The 14647-nt window shown below is 42.0% G+C and overlaps 1 protein-coding gene across 6 annotated transcripts in view; it reads left to right on the top strand.

The window, feature by feature from the left end:
• The first annotated feature begins 217 nt into the window (after nt 1-217).
• LOC139040148 (odorant-binding protein 2b-like) overlaps nt 218-14647 on the top strand; it is a 69130-nt gene continuing 54700 nt past the window's right edge. For 2 of the 6 annotated variants that reach the window (XM_070484272.1, XM_070484271.1), the window contains exon 1: nt 225-542. Coding sequence is in view for 1 of the 6 variants with exons in the window: in XM_070484273.1 (XP_070340374.1) it covers nt 524-542 (19 nt within the window). In the remaining 5 variants the exon portion in view is untranslated. Of the gene's footprint in view, nt 543-14647 lie in introns of all 6 variants that reach the window. The other 4 variants (XM_070484273.1, XM_070484269.1, XM_070484268.1 and 1 more) reach the window with 4 other exon arrangements.

Here is a 14647-nt window from a genome sequence, read left to right as displayed (position 1 = left end):
CATCTCCGAACCTCTCCCCTTGGCTAAACTGCCCCACCTCAGCCTCGCCCAAGGTCATTTCTACTTTGCGTATCAGTGACACCCATTGGTTCCTCAACTGAATGAACAGGAAGCAAGCTATTAATATCTGATCTCACCCCGAGGGAGACAGGAGTCCTGGCTTTCTGTTGTTGTGGTTGGTTGGTTGGGAGGTGTCCACATCCGCCGCCGGCGGGGGGGCGGGGCAGCGGCCGGGGAGCCTCTGGGCGGCGGCGCTCGCGCGCGGCTGCTGGGCGGCCGTCCTGGGAGGCATCGGCGAGCCGCGCCTGCCGAGAGCCCAGCCCGGCGGAGTCCGGCCGCGCTCTGCTGCTCTCTCCCGGGCCGGGCTCGTCCGTTCCCCCGGCGTCCGTGGACGCCGCTCCGTGTCCCCGCTGGGCACAGCAGCCCAGGCCCTCCACAGCCACGGCCGCTAGCCTGAGGTGGCCCTCCTGCAGCTCCCGCTCTTCCTGCTCGCGGGACACGGACGACCAGGGCGCCTGCGAAGATGATGCCATCTGCGAGAGGTACCTGGGGGCGTGGGCCTGGGGGCTGGTGGGAGGCGAGCGTGTACCTGAGGAAGAGGCTTGTGCGCCGAGAGGTGCCCGTCAGGTCGCGGGACAGCTGTGCGGCGCGGGGAGCGGGGGGCGGGGGGGGTCTCTTCGTGCGCGTCACACGTTCATGGAACGAGCGGTGTGTGCCGGGCACGGGGCCAGCCTGGGGATGCGGTGCCCGGGAGTCGGGCGCTGAAGCGGCCCCCGGGGTCTTGGCTTCTTGGAAGGACAGACGCGAAGTAGATAAGGACACTGGTCTCGATGCGTTCTGAGGAGTGCAGGTCTCCCTCTTTTAGAGGCTACGTTCCGTTGGGGTTTTCGTGAAGCCTGTTGTGCCCCTGAAGCTCAGGCCGGTTCAGGGGAAGTGGCCTGTCTAGGGCCACGTAACGTTTGTGTGCAGAGCCAGTGCTTTCCAAAGCCCTGGACTGTGCGGAAGTCTCCCTGTTAGGGCTGCAGTGGGGGCTGTCCGGGGAGCATTGTGAGCACAGGTATGTGTCCCACACTTGAAAGTGTGGCAAAGAAAGCGTGAGGCTCGAGGGTGCTCCGTCCGTTCCCTCCTTCCACAGGAAGTCTGGAGAGTTGACTTTGTGACAAGTCCTTCCTTTCCTCTGGTCGGTGCGTGTTCAGTGGTCTGGACACTTGAGGAGCAAGACTGACATGGTGTTTGACCTACTGGACCTCACAGCCTAGTTGGAAAGGACAGACAGGCAGCAACTAATTACCTAGGAGATACGTAAAAGCAATTTTGTGTTGAGTGTTGAGAAATACAGCATTTACTGATAGACTTTGTGGCTTAGGCAGTGATGTTCAAGCTGAGAGCAGATGCCTAAAAGAAAAGGAGGACTTGTGCGGGAGAGCGTTGGGACAGGGCAATGGAGGAGTGTGGCCTGTCAGAGGAGCTGAAAGAATGCCCTGGAAACTGGGGCCACGTGGGGACTGTAGGGTGGGGAAAACAAAACTTTTCGATTAAGGCTGGCGCTTTCTATACGTTTTTGGAGACCAAGCATGGGGATTCAGAACGTGGACTCTGGAGCCAGACTCTGTCAAATGGGTCCTAGCTCTGCCACCTACGGGCTGTGTGAACTTGGGCAAGGTACTGTACCATTCTGTGTGTCAGTTTCCTGATCTGTAAAATGGGGATGATTATCATACACACTCCATAGGTGAGTGTAAAGGTGAAAGGATATTTCATATCAGTGAAGTACTTAGAGCAGTGTCTGGCCTTTAGTAGGTGTTAGTAGTGGTTGATTAAATAAACGGATAAATACCTACATGAGTATTAAAGGCTTGGAGACTGTCCCTGGTGAAACCTGTGAACTGGAATGGATTACAGCCAACTTTATTTCCTTTCCAGCTTGCAGTTGCTACTGACCGCATCTGTAGCACTGTGGAATTAGAAATAATCTCTCTCAAATTGGCTGCTCTAGGTAAAACAATCTACTGCTTTCAAAATTATCCCAGGGAAATAAAAGCCTTTTCAGTAGCATTTTAGGGTTAGGCTTATTTAATACGTATTGTTTATATTGGTTTGTTTAGTATTTGCTGGTAACGTTTTTTTTTTTTTCAAAGCTGCTCGTTTAAAAAAAGCAGATTAGCTATGAAATGGTTGAGACACAGAGAAAAGTAGAGAGTCGTGTGAGGAGAGCACGCCTTTCCTTGACGCTCTGTCGAGAGCTTGTGTGATTCCAGCTGCTCTCTGCCTCAGACACGGTGCCCTCTGCGTGTGCAGTCATCCAAACAGTGCAGGGTCTGGAACCGTGGAGAATCTAAGGCAGTACAGTCATGCTTTGCTTAACAGTGGGGATCAGTTCTGAGGAGTGTGTCATGGTCAGGCAATCTCGAGACTGTGCAAACACCACGGAGTTCCTAAACCTAGATGGCAGAGCCTCCTACACACCTAGGCCACATGGGACTAATCTTATGGGACCCCCGTTGTTGACTGAAACGTCCCGATGTAGGGCATGACTGTACTTCCCAACTCCAAGGGCACGGAAGTGTAGCCTGTGGGGCTTTTTAAAAGAACAGAGATGCTCAAGGCCTCCTCTGGGCCCACTGACTCAGAATCTCCTGGGATAGTTCCCAGCTTTAAAGACCAGACATAGTCCTCATCTGGAGTCATCTCATCAATGGTTTTTCACACTGGGTTTTCCCTCATCTGAAAAAACGTGCAAAGAGATTGTGAGGATCCATAATTAGTGTTTTAATACATTTTGCAGGACTCAGTGTTTTTCACGTTCTGTGATACTGGGATCTGCATCTTCACTGTAATGTGTTAAACCTTTAAATCTTGTCAAAAAGTCATGTCATTACCTAGAGAATCCGTCTGTGAGTTCCAGGCAGATTGCCATCTTTCTGCTTCCGCCTCCTCACCTTTAAAATGGGGAGAATAACTGTAACCTACCTTTTGGATGTGAGGATTAAATGAGACAGTTGGTGCAAAGCAGTGAGCACAGGATCTGGCACAAAGTAAAGCCTTCAATATATTATGATTATAGTAGTTTTGATTTTCCTCCAGTCGGAGTATAATTTAGTTGAAGTTAGTGGCTATGTCACAGCTGTGTCTCAGGCTGTTGTCTGCCGCCCTGAGCTAAGCCATACAAATCCCTAGAATAACTTTTCAAAAGCCTGTCTGCCTCTTGAGGCTCCTACACTTCTTTATTTTATTTTATTTTATTTTATTTTATTTTATTTTATTTTATTTTATTTTATTGCAGTAACAGTGGATTCTAACATCATGTAGCTTTCAGATGTACGTTGTAATATATTTCGAATTCTGTGTAGATTACATCGTGTTCACCACCCGAAAACGAATTATAGTCCGTCACCTCACATGGGAGCCTCATCACCCCTTTTGCTCTCTCCCCTCCCCCTCCCCCTGTGGTAACCACCAATCCAATCTCCGTTGCTCTGTGTGTATTTGTCACTGTTTTTATCTTCTACTTATGAGTGAGATCACACGGTGTTTGACTTTCTCCCTCTGATTTATTTCACTTCACATAATACCCTCAAGGTCCATCCAGGTTGTCACAAATGGCCGGATCTCATCATTTCTTATGGCTGAGTAGTATTACATTGTGCATACATACCACATCTTCTTTATCCATTCTTCCCTTGGTGGGCACCTAGGTTGCTTCCAAGTTTTGGCTGTTGTGAATAATGCTGCAGTGAACCTAGGGGTGCATGTGTCTTTCTGCATTTGTGTTTTCAAGTTCTTTGGATAAATACCCAGCAGTGGGCTAGCTGGATCATATATATGGTAGATCTATTCTTAGTTTTCCGAGGATACTCCCTACTGCTTTCCATAGTGGCTGCACCAGTCTGCACTCCCACCAGCAGTGTAGGAGAGTTCCCTTCTCTCCACATCCTCTGCAAGACTTGTCTCTTGTCTTGTTAATTAGAGCCATTCTGACCAGAGTAAGGGGACCTCTCCTTGTAGTTCTGATTTGCATTTCTCAGATCGCTAATGATGTTGAGCAGCTTTCCATATGCCTGTTGGCCATCCGTATATCTTCTTTGGAGAAATCACGGCTCAGATCTTTTGCCCATTTTTTAAATTGGGTTGTTGATTTTTGTTGTTGTTGAGATGTATGAGTTCTTTCTGTCTTTTGGATATTAACCCCTTATCCGATATATGGTTTGCAAGTATCTTCTCCCAGTTGTCAGGTTGTGTTTTGGTTTTGTGGATGGTTTCCTTTGCCGTGCAGATGATTTTTTTACTTTGATGTAGTCCCATTTGTTCATTTAGTATTTTGTTTCCATTGCCCAGTCAGACATGGTACTTGAACATAGGCTGCTAAGACTGATGTCAAAGAGCATACTAATAGATAGATCCTAACTGGCTAAAGTTGTGGGGATTTCTGAGTTATGTCCATTGTTTTGCAGATAACTTTCAGAGGGAGAGTGATGCACAAAAGTGGAAGGAACAAGGGGCTGGCCCCGTGGCCGAGTGGTTAAGTTCGCGCGCTCCGCTGCAGGTGGCCCAGTGTTTCGTTGGTTCGAATCCTGGGCGCGGACATGGCATTGCTCATCAAACCACGCTGAGGCAGCGTCCCACATGCCACAACTAGAAGGACCCACAACGAAGAATATACAACTATGTACTGGGGAGCTTTGGGGAGAAAAAGGAAAAATAAAACCTTTAAAAAGAAAAAAGTGGAAGGAACAAAGCTTTTCTGTGATTCCTTTCTACAGGGGACACTTTTTTTTTTTTTTAAGATTGGCACCTGGGCTAACAACTGTTGCCAATCTTATTTACTTTTTCTTTTTCTGCTTTATCTCCCCAACCCCCTACCCTGTACACAGTTGTATATCTTAGTTGCAGGTCCTTCTAGTTGTGGGATGTGGGATGCTGCTTCAACGTGGCCTGAGGAGTGGTGCCATGTCCTCGCCCAGGATCTGAACCCTGGGCCGCCGCAGCGGAGCGCATGAAATTAACCACAGGGCCAGGGAGCCGGCCCCGAAGGGACACTTGTTGAACAGCAACCATCAGTCTGGCTTGAGGCCATTGAAGATAATTGAAGTCAGATAGGCTGATAATTGCGCTTCATTTCTTCCTCACCTTGCTTCCTTTGATCTCAAATGGGACGATATTTTTCTTTTCCCGTTTAGCTCACCTATGGCCCTTTTGATCCCATCCTGAGGGACAAAGACCAGTTTCCATCTCTCTACCAGATGGCCCCCAGAAACACAGCACTGGCCCTTGGTATGGTTTGGTTGAGGCTGCATTTTGACTAGATCTGGGTTGTGCTGGCTGTTTCAGAAGACAAGAAAGGGGTTCAGTTTCTATGGGACTTGAGAAAAGAGATGTACCAGAGTGGCATCTGTGTGGCCTTTGTTGAATTGATTTCTGTCACTGACAGGATATATTTCTCATTGGCCTGGCAATAGCATTTCAGGATTAGCGATTCATCAGCAAATGTGATTGTCATTTATGGTGACTCTGACTCACTCATAGGACTGAGCTTTTCAAAGGGGAACCTTTTGGTGACAAGCAAGTCTGATCACTACATTGCAATGGGATTTTACGTTCCGTGAAAGTTATTCCATGCTTGATACGTTCCATGAGACTCTCACTTTTTGACAACCACACAGCGAGATCCCTGGTTTGAAACAATTTCTCCAGAAAGTTACCCCTTCTAAACACCCAGAAGACTTCTACCTCACTAAATTACGGAACCTGCATTTTGATTGCTTGATTTCTGAAACTGAATGTAAAAATTTGGAGGACTGTCCTCTCAATGCCTCTTTTGAGTCTCGCCCTTTGCATAAGTTTGATATGGCCATGGCTGGCAGGAGTAACTGTGTATAAAATGCTGTCTGTGCTGTGGCCCAGACCCTTCATAAACTTCTTTTGCAGCCATCAGAAATGCAATCAATAGGGAATGGGGAGAGGCTGGTTGTTTACCCTCAGTAGGTAATGTTCCAAATCAAGCTGCTCCTTGTCTGATGGTCTATAAATTTTATATCTTGTCCAAATACATAGTCAAATGTACCTTTTTCAGGACGTCAGTATGAAATCAGGGTTTGGGGTTCTTTTTTCAGAGTTATACCAGTTTCTTTACTAACTTCAGTGCTTAAGACAGAGTTCTGGTCTTAGAGTCTTTCAATTTCAACTTGTTTGTGTAGAAATAATTGTAAAGAAAAAGGTGACAATGGCAGAGATAGAATTTTGGAATTTATGGGCCAAAGGGAACTCTGAGTCACAAAGAGCCTCAAAGTCTTGCCAATATTGTCTTTCTTTTTTCATTATCGTAGGTTTGGACTTCTTCCATGATGGCCTTAAATGATAGTAGAGAGAACTCTAGTGCTCGAATTGCTTATGTCAGTTCTGGCATGCTAGTAGCTAACTTAAATTTTTTATCTTATGCATATATATATATGCATGATATAGAAATGGTATATTTATATATGTATATGTTTCACCTTATATCACAATTTCTTTAGGCAGTATTTTTATCCCCATCTTGCAAAAAAGTTAAGAGAAGTTTTGAGAGACTGCTAATGACAAATGAGAGAGGCTGAATTTGATTCTCTGGTCAATATTTTCTGAATGCTATGCATAGATATTTTTTGATTTTCACGTTCTCAAGCATCTCCTCAAGGAGGTGACTGACAGGGGAAGTGCCTATGTAGGGTCTGATTCTATAGTGGATAACTTACCATGTTTATCTCATAAAAATATATGTATCACATATATAAATCACATACATACTATATGATATTTAAATATCAGTTTAAATTTTCATTTTAGGTTATCAAGTTACTTCCATATGGGTTACCTCTTTTGAATCTTATAATACAAGTGAGTACTTTTAAGTTTGAAGTTAAAAAGAAGAGGGATGTTTCCAATGTCACACAGCTATCAGATCTTTTGTGTCCAAATCCAAAATTCCTTCTGCAGCTCAACTACAGCTTTTCCATCTCCACTCCTTTCGGAAGACCACACAGTTTGACTGCAATGGTAGGGACCAGGTACATCTAGATCAGCAAGAATCTCTGTCAAAGAGTATGATATTCTCAACTTTTCGAACTTTGCTGGTGGACTTGGGCTTCAGGTGAAAGTAGGACAATTTGTCCCACAGGCACCACCTTGTCAAGACTTTTCCATCTGTGAAGAGTTGATTGATTGGGTCACTGGGTTTAAAGAGGTTGGTTGGACAGTTTCATTGCTGGATGTTTATGACCCATATGTATTTAGAACAGAGCCCAGCATGGGGATTTTGATGTCCTCCTTCAGCTCAATAGGAAAAGCACAGTCACCTCTTCCAACTCAAGTTATTGTCTAACATTCCTTTCAACTTGAGTAATCTTTATTTCTTAATTCCTATTAGATAATAAAAATACATGTAATAAAGTGTATGGTTCTATAATTTGTTATGGCTAACATCATACAGTAGTTAAGAGCATCCAGCCCTATGATCAAAGGGGCTGCTTCTTTTAAATGGAATTTGTTGATTGTCCCTGAAACATTTTGGTTACACAGAACTAGATCATATTTTCAGATTTTAACAAGACTTCCCTCTGATTTCTTCAGAGTCCCTGTTCTGTGTAGCACGAGCTGTGGCCCTGCATCCAGGCAAGCTCCCCAGTGGAGAAAGGCTGCCTGCTGCTTTGACTGTGCCCTCTGCCCAGAGAAGGAGGTTTCCAATGACACAGGGCCAGATCTGGAGGAAGTTTCCTACTCATCCTTTCGTTTACGTCCTTATTCGTCCCCAAAATGGGGAGGATCGAGAATAGGACTGAAATCTCAAAGCTGTTCTTTCATTTACTCACTGATTTCTCCAGAAAAGTTAATAATCTTCCCTATGTAAGGATACTTTTCTCTTTGACCTGGTTCACTCCTACTTATCTTTTGACTCTTTGCATTACCTTCTCAAGAAAATATTTTGAAGGGCTATCCCAGAGTGACCTGTGTTTGTTTCTACCATGGAACCTAACACACGTCATTATGAGTATCTTGGTTTTATTGTATATAAGTCTTTCAACCAAATATGAACACATTGAAGGGTGCATGTTATTTAGCTTAATTTCTCAAGTTACTAGCACCGATGAGGACACACGTAAGTGTTCAGAAACAATGTGCATGACTTAACAAACGAAAAACATATCCTATATTTCTGCTATGAACCAGCCACTGTGAAATATGCTGAGGATGCATTTTAGTACCCCTGGTTGCCCTATCACACTTGTTCTCTACCAGTTCAGAGTCAGGGAGCAAGGAGATGAACATGATGAGTGATCACAAGGAACATTATAAGGGTCACGATACAAGTGCAGTAAATACAAATATTGGGGTAGTATCTAACCTTACTTTGAGATGTCAGAATATTCCCCACAAAAGAAACAAAAAAGTACAAAAGTGTTTTATTTTAAGTACTGAAAGATAAGTAGAATTATAACAGCTGAATAAAGGAAGACTTCCTTGTCAGAGATAATTAGAATAGCACATTTCTTCCACTATTCGGGGACCTGACAAAAAGGTCTACTGTGGCTGAAAAACAGCAAGTCTAGGGTTGCATGGGACCCCAAGATGAAAGACTGGTCCTGAAGACTTTTCACACAATAACTAACATTTTGGAATTGCCAACAGACATTGCAGTTAAATAATGAAAAACTGAAAATACCATCTACACTTAAATTTGTGGACAACATAAAATGTTCACTTTCATTCCTGTCTTTTAACATTGCTCCAGAGTTCTGGGGGGTGGTGCAACAATTCATGAAACAAAAAGGGTGGTATTTATTAAAAAGGAAAACATAAGAAATTAAAATACATCATTTTATACAAAGAATACTCCAAAGAATCAACTGAAACAGTATAATTCCTAAAACTTGAAAGTAAAATCTCCTGGATATGAGATACAAATACAAAAATATATGATTTTTCTTTTTATAACAATAATCATGTAGATAAAATGATAAAATATTCCATTCACATAATACCAGTGTGTAATGTAACTCTGGGTAACTTGAAGGAGAGATGCACGGTGATTACCTAGTCAGTGGGGCTGGCCCGGTGGCATAGTGGTTAAGGTCATGTGCTCTGCTTCTGCCGCCTGGGGTTCTCCAGTTTGATCCTGAGTGCAGACCTGCACATCGCTTATCAAGCCATGCTTTGCTCGTGTCCCACATACAAAACAGAGGAAGACAGGCACAGCTCTTAGCTCAGGGAAAACTTTCCTCAAGGAAATAGAGGAATTTTGGCAACAGTTGTTAGCTCAGGGCCCATATTCTCCAACAAAAACAATAAAAATAAGGACAGGCAAAAATGAGCATTTTTGCCACAATTTGGGAAGAAGTTCCGTCTCCAAATAAGCACACAAAAAGCAGTGGCTTTCCGTGTACAAGTAACAACCCTATTAAAGATATAGCAGAAAAATATCCCAATAACATAGGAACAAATTTAAAATACTTAGTAATAAACTGCAAGTGTGCAAATCTGATTTAAAAACTTCTAAAATTTAATTGTTAATATAATACAATTTTTGAATAAGCAAAAGGCTCACATTATTTATTGATAGGACACCTTTATTTATTGATGGAATTGGAATGATAGCAAGTCTTACTAAATTTATTTGTAAATTGAAGGCATTTCATACTGAAATTTGCTTGAAAATGTGGACCTTTATGGAATGTATTTTAAAGTTGATACAGAGAATAATTTGGAGAAAATATTGGAAGAGAATTTTGATAGATAGGAGACTTCTGTTTCCGGACACTAAAATGTGTTCTTAAACTCTAACAATAAAGAAATGAGATACTATCCAAAAATACACACTTAAATATAGAACAGAACATGCAGCTGGGAATTGTGTCTAATAAAAATAAATAGGCAAATGGCTAGGAATAGCAAACCTTTGGACAGTGTTTATTAGATGCTAGGCACAGTTCTAAGAAGTGCTTTCCACACATCAAATCATTTAACAACAAGCCTCTGCATATAAAAACAGATAGTGATATCAACTCCATTTAAAGATGAGGAAATGGTGGCACAGGAGCTTACCCAAAGTCACCCTGCTGGCCACTGTGGAACCAAATTTCAACCTGATAATCTGGCTGAACTGTCCATGCATTTAGCCAACACAGTATGCTGCCTCCTTGACGAATTAATTAAATTTTTTACTTCACAGACCAAATTTCAATAACGGTATCAACCAATATTTCTATTTTCTCTTCCATAGGTCAATTGTAATTTTTTCTAGATATTAACAATACACAGAAAAATATAAAAGAAAATCAAGATCAATATTGACCAAATATCCAAATATGTCAAGGATCAGGAGTAGTGAGCAGTTAGTAGAAACAAAAAAATAAAAGGCAATTGATTTTCCTGAAGTTTCTCTTCCTCAGAATGAACATAAACCTTAGTGCTCAGAGGACTTCCACATCTGGAAGGATGGAGCAGACGCACTTTTCTCTATTCCGCCCTCTAAGTACAACTAAAACGCTGGGCATATATATAAAACAAACCTACGATGACTCTGAAATGTGAGAGAAGAGACACACTTGTAGGGACCGTGGGACCCAAGGAAGGCCATGGTGGTGAGTTTCCTGGGATTTCTTTTTGCTTCATATGTCCTAGACTTGGGTCTGAAGAAGCCAACAACCTGGAAAGGCCGGGGCACTTACAACATTCAAAAGCCCTAACAAAAGTCTGCTCTCTCTATCAAAAAGATCAGGAAACGGACAGGCTAGCAAGACAGAAAACTTTTAGACAAGAACTGCTCTAATCCACTCAAACATCATGGAAAAATCTGTGGCCCACTCCCACCAGGAAAGGCCAAGTGGGGAGTGTGGACAGCCACCCTTTCCACCTGCAACAAGGCAAGCTGCCAGGGTGGTATCAGAGATGGCCAAGTGGACAGGCAGGACATTTCTCACTTCTGGGCAGTGCCCAGGCCCTCTCCTGCCAGGTGGGGTGCATAGACTTCCCCCTACATGCCAACAATGAAGCACCCCTCCCCCCCAACGGGTGTTGTCTTAGAGGAGGCCAAGTGGAGAGTGAGGGCTTCCATCATGGTCCAGTAGTTACAAGGCTCCCTTTCCCTCACAGGGTAGTGAAGCCACACGGGCAGCAGTAAGGGGGCACTCCCACTCCTCCCAACCAGGGAGCTGCCATGGAAGCCTAGTGGGGAATCAGAACTCCTACCCCACCCAGAAGAAATGGGGACATCTTCCCTCATCATGTGTCAACAGAGGCTGAGTGGAAATCTTGGACTTCTCCCTCCCCTGCAGTAACAAGGAACCACTTTTCCCTTTTCCTAGCCAGAACCTTGGCAGAAGAAGCCAGATAAAATAGAAGGTTTAAATAAAATCCAGAGCTGCATATCACAATACCCAACATGTTCTGGTTTCCATCAAAAATCACTCATCATAACAAGAACCAGGAAGATCTGAACTGAGTGCAGAAAGAAAACCGATAGATGGTAACGCCAAGATCACAGAGATGTCAGAATTATTTAATAAATATTCTAAAGGAACTATCATAAAAATGTTCCAGTGAGCAATTATGAACATGCTTGAGAGAAATGAAAAAGTAGAAAGCCTCAGCAAAGAAATAGAAAGTTTCACCAATGAATGAATATTAGTGTCAATATCCTGGTGGTGACATTGTACTAGAGTTTTGCAAGGTGTTACCATTGGAGGAAACTGGGTAACGGGTACACGGGATCACCCTGTGTTATTTCTAACTGCATGCGAATCGACAATTACCTTAAAATAAAAAGTCTAGATAAAAAGTTAGACAGCTCAGACTTAGGAAAACAGACCAAAACTTAGCATTTCAGTGTCAATTAACACCTAGAAATTTAGGCTCATTGAAGATGTAAGTGTGGCTATTTTTGCCAATTCGTTGTTGATAATTCAGTCAGTTACTCAACAAGTAACTGTATTTGTATTCAACGATACATATGTTCAAGAAATCAATATTGAGTTCCTATTAGGTGCAACATACCAGATAAAGAGAGAGTAATGCTTAATACAAATACTAGTTATTGAGAGACCATGGTGCAGGTACATACCCATATACTCATTTTTTCCCATAAAAATAGCTATGGGGGTAAGTGTATCATCATTACTATTTTTCTGTGAGTTTAGTGCACTTTGAGCATAAATTTTTAAAAATTAAGTCCATGACTTTCTACATTATGGAATAAACATGTATCAATGATTTTATTTAACTAATTAATTAATGTGGAAATCAATGAGATGATAAAAGTGGTTCTAAGAACCACAGACCTTTTTTGTGAAACAGCGGTTTCTATAGTTCATCACTGGAAGCATTTTTTTGGTGTGGAAGATTAGTCCTGAGCTAACATCTGCTGCCAATCCTCCTCTTTTTGCTGAGGAAGATTGGCCCTGAGATAATATCTGTGCCCATCTTCCTCTGTATGTGGGACGCCTGCAACAGCATGACTTGATAAACAGTGTGGAGGTCTGTGACTGGGATCCCAATCAGCGAACCCAGGGCCACCAAAGCAGAGTACATTAAATTAACTGCTAAGCCATCAGGCCAGCCCCACCAAAAGCATTTTTGACAATACAACATCAACAAAAGAATGTTAGAATACAATTGCTAGGTTACATAGAAAAATGGTTAATGTCCTACAGGGCAATAAAACCATGATCTTTGGGTTTATCTTTCTCCTGGCTGCCACTCCCCAACAATGTACAGATTAACATGTAACTACACAGTGTTTGGGTTCTAATGAAACAATAAATCATTAAGTCAAACAGATATATAGTCCTAGATAAATAAATAACGCTTGTGCTGGCTGCTTAGATGATGCTAGAGTATGCCACTGAAAATGCATCCAGTCACCCTCTTACATTATTTCAAACTTTTTAATAATTTTTAACAAAATTGGTTAATCAGATTAGACCCCTAGTAAGTGGAAGAGCCCAAATTTTAATACTATTATAAGTCCAAATCTCATTTTCTTTCAAATAAACCACGTTTCCATTGAACATCCCCAGCTTAATAAAATAAGCAGGCAAGTAAATAAAAATTGCAATAAAGTGTAAAACTTGATTGTAGAAATATAAATAAGATGTGTTGGGAAATATAGAGTCAATAAACCTTACACGGGCAAGGAATGCTACTCAGGTGAGATGATTCCAGCTCAGTCTAGAGACATGGTTGATAGTTAGTCAGGTGTAGAAGGGAAGAAAAGAGGTTCCAGGAAGAGAGAGAGAAGTTATACACACAGATATGAGGTTAATGGAGCATTTTAAGATTTAAAGACGGATTTCTTTTAAGATTTTAATAGTGTTAAAAGCTGTAAAAAGGCTATTAACCAAAAAAGGCACTAGGTCCAGATAGGTTTCACATGGGAATCTCATCAAACATTCAGAGACAAATTTCAGCCAATTTGAACTACACCATAAAATGTTTTAAAAAGAAATCTTCAGAGTTTTTGTTATTTCTTTTTGTTTATTATAATTCAATGTAAAATCAATGCGAACTTTTGGACAATTTTGAACTCGGTTCTGCCTCATTGTAAGTTGAATGTTCTTTCAAGTTCTTCCATTAAAGCATTTAAAAAGCCCTAATTGTGATGTGTTACTTTTTAATGGGCCTGAATACATTATCTAATATTTTATTTAAGGATTTAGCGTTTTCATAAATGAGGTTGGCCTACAGTTTTCTTTTTAGTGATGAATTAAATTTATGAACTTAAATCTATAGGAACTCCTCTTGAGAAAAAGTATCAAAATACAGAAATTTATCTAAACCCTATAATTCTATGAGAATTACAACTTTTTAAGAGAAGAGGTGGTGATGAACATTAAATTTAGCAAACGGCATGTAATGGAAAGATCATCTGCTTTGAAGTCAGACAGTCTTGAGTAGAGCCAGGACTAGGGAAAGGTAGGTGAGGTGCCTGGGTGACAAAATTTAAGGAGGCACTCACTCTCAGGGTCAGGCAAGGGCGGGGTTGGCTCTTAAGTCTGGATCCCAGCACAGCCTTCACTATCTCCAAGATCTCAGGTGAGTTACTTAAGCTCTTTAAGCCTCAATTATTTTCTCTGAAAAATGAGTCGATACTGTCTAGCTACCTCACAAGACTGTGGGAGAATTGAATATTTTTTCATCTGTCAAGTAAATTGCTTGGAATAGCACACGCGCACATTAAAATTTGTTCCTTTATCCTTGCTACCCAATCCCTCTCAAAAAAGTTGCTACAGGAGAGGTAGGTAGAACCTAGATAATAATGGACCTTTTTTGCATTGCTAGGAGTTTGGATTCCACCTAGAATGGTGGGTCTCAAAGTGTAGTATCTATACCAACAGCATGAGCATCACTTGGGAGCTTATTAGAAATGTAAATTCTGAGTTTCCAAATCAGGAACTCTGATAGTGTGGGCCAGCACTCTGCTTCAACAAGCCCTCCAGGTGATTCTAATATGCACTAATGTTTGAGAATTGTTTCTTTACAAATGTGAGAATAATTGTGGCATTTTAAGCGAGAAAGGTACGTGAATGGGTTTAAATAATAGAAACCTTAATTAGTACAATTGAGTTGATGAGACGTAAGAGGGCTTCAAGACAGAAGATAGGGTGACTCGTTAGGGAGTTGT

The sequence above is a fragment of the Equus asinus genome, chromosome 14 (genome assembly GCF_041296235.1).
Source record: "Equus asinus isolate D_3611 breed Donkey chromosome 14, EquAss-T2T_v2, whole genome shotgun sequence".
Classification (NCBI taxonomy): domain Eukaryota; kingdom Metazoa; phylum Chordata; class Mammalia; order Perissodactyla; family Equidae; genus Equus; species Equus asinus.
This window is presented reverse-complemented; position numbering and strand designations above follow the sequence as displayed.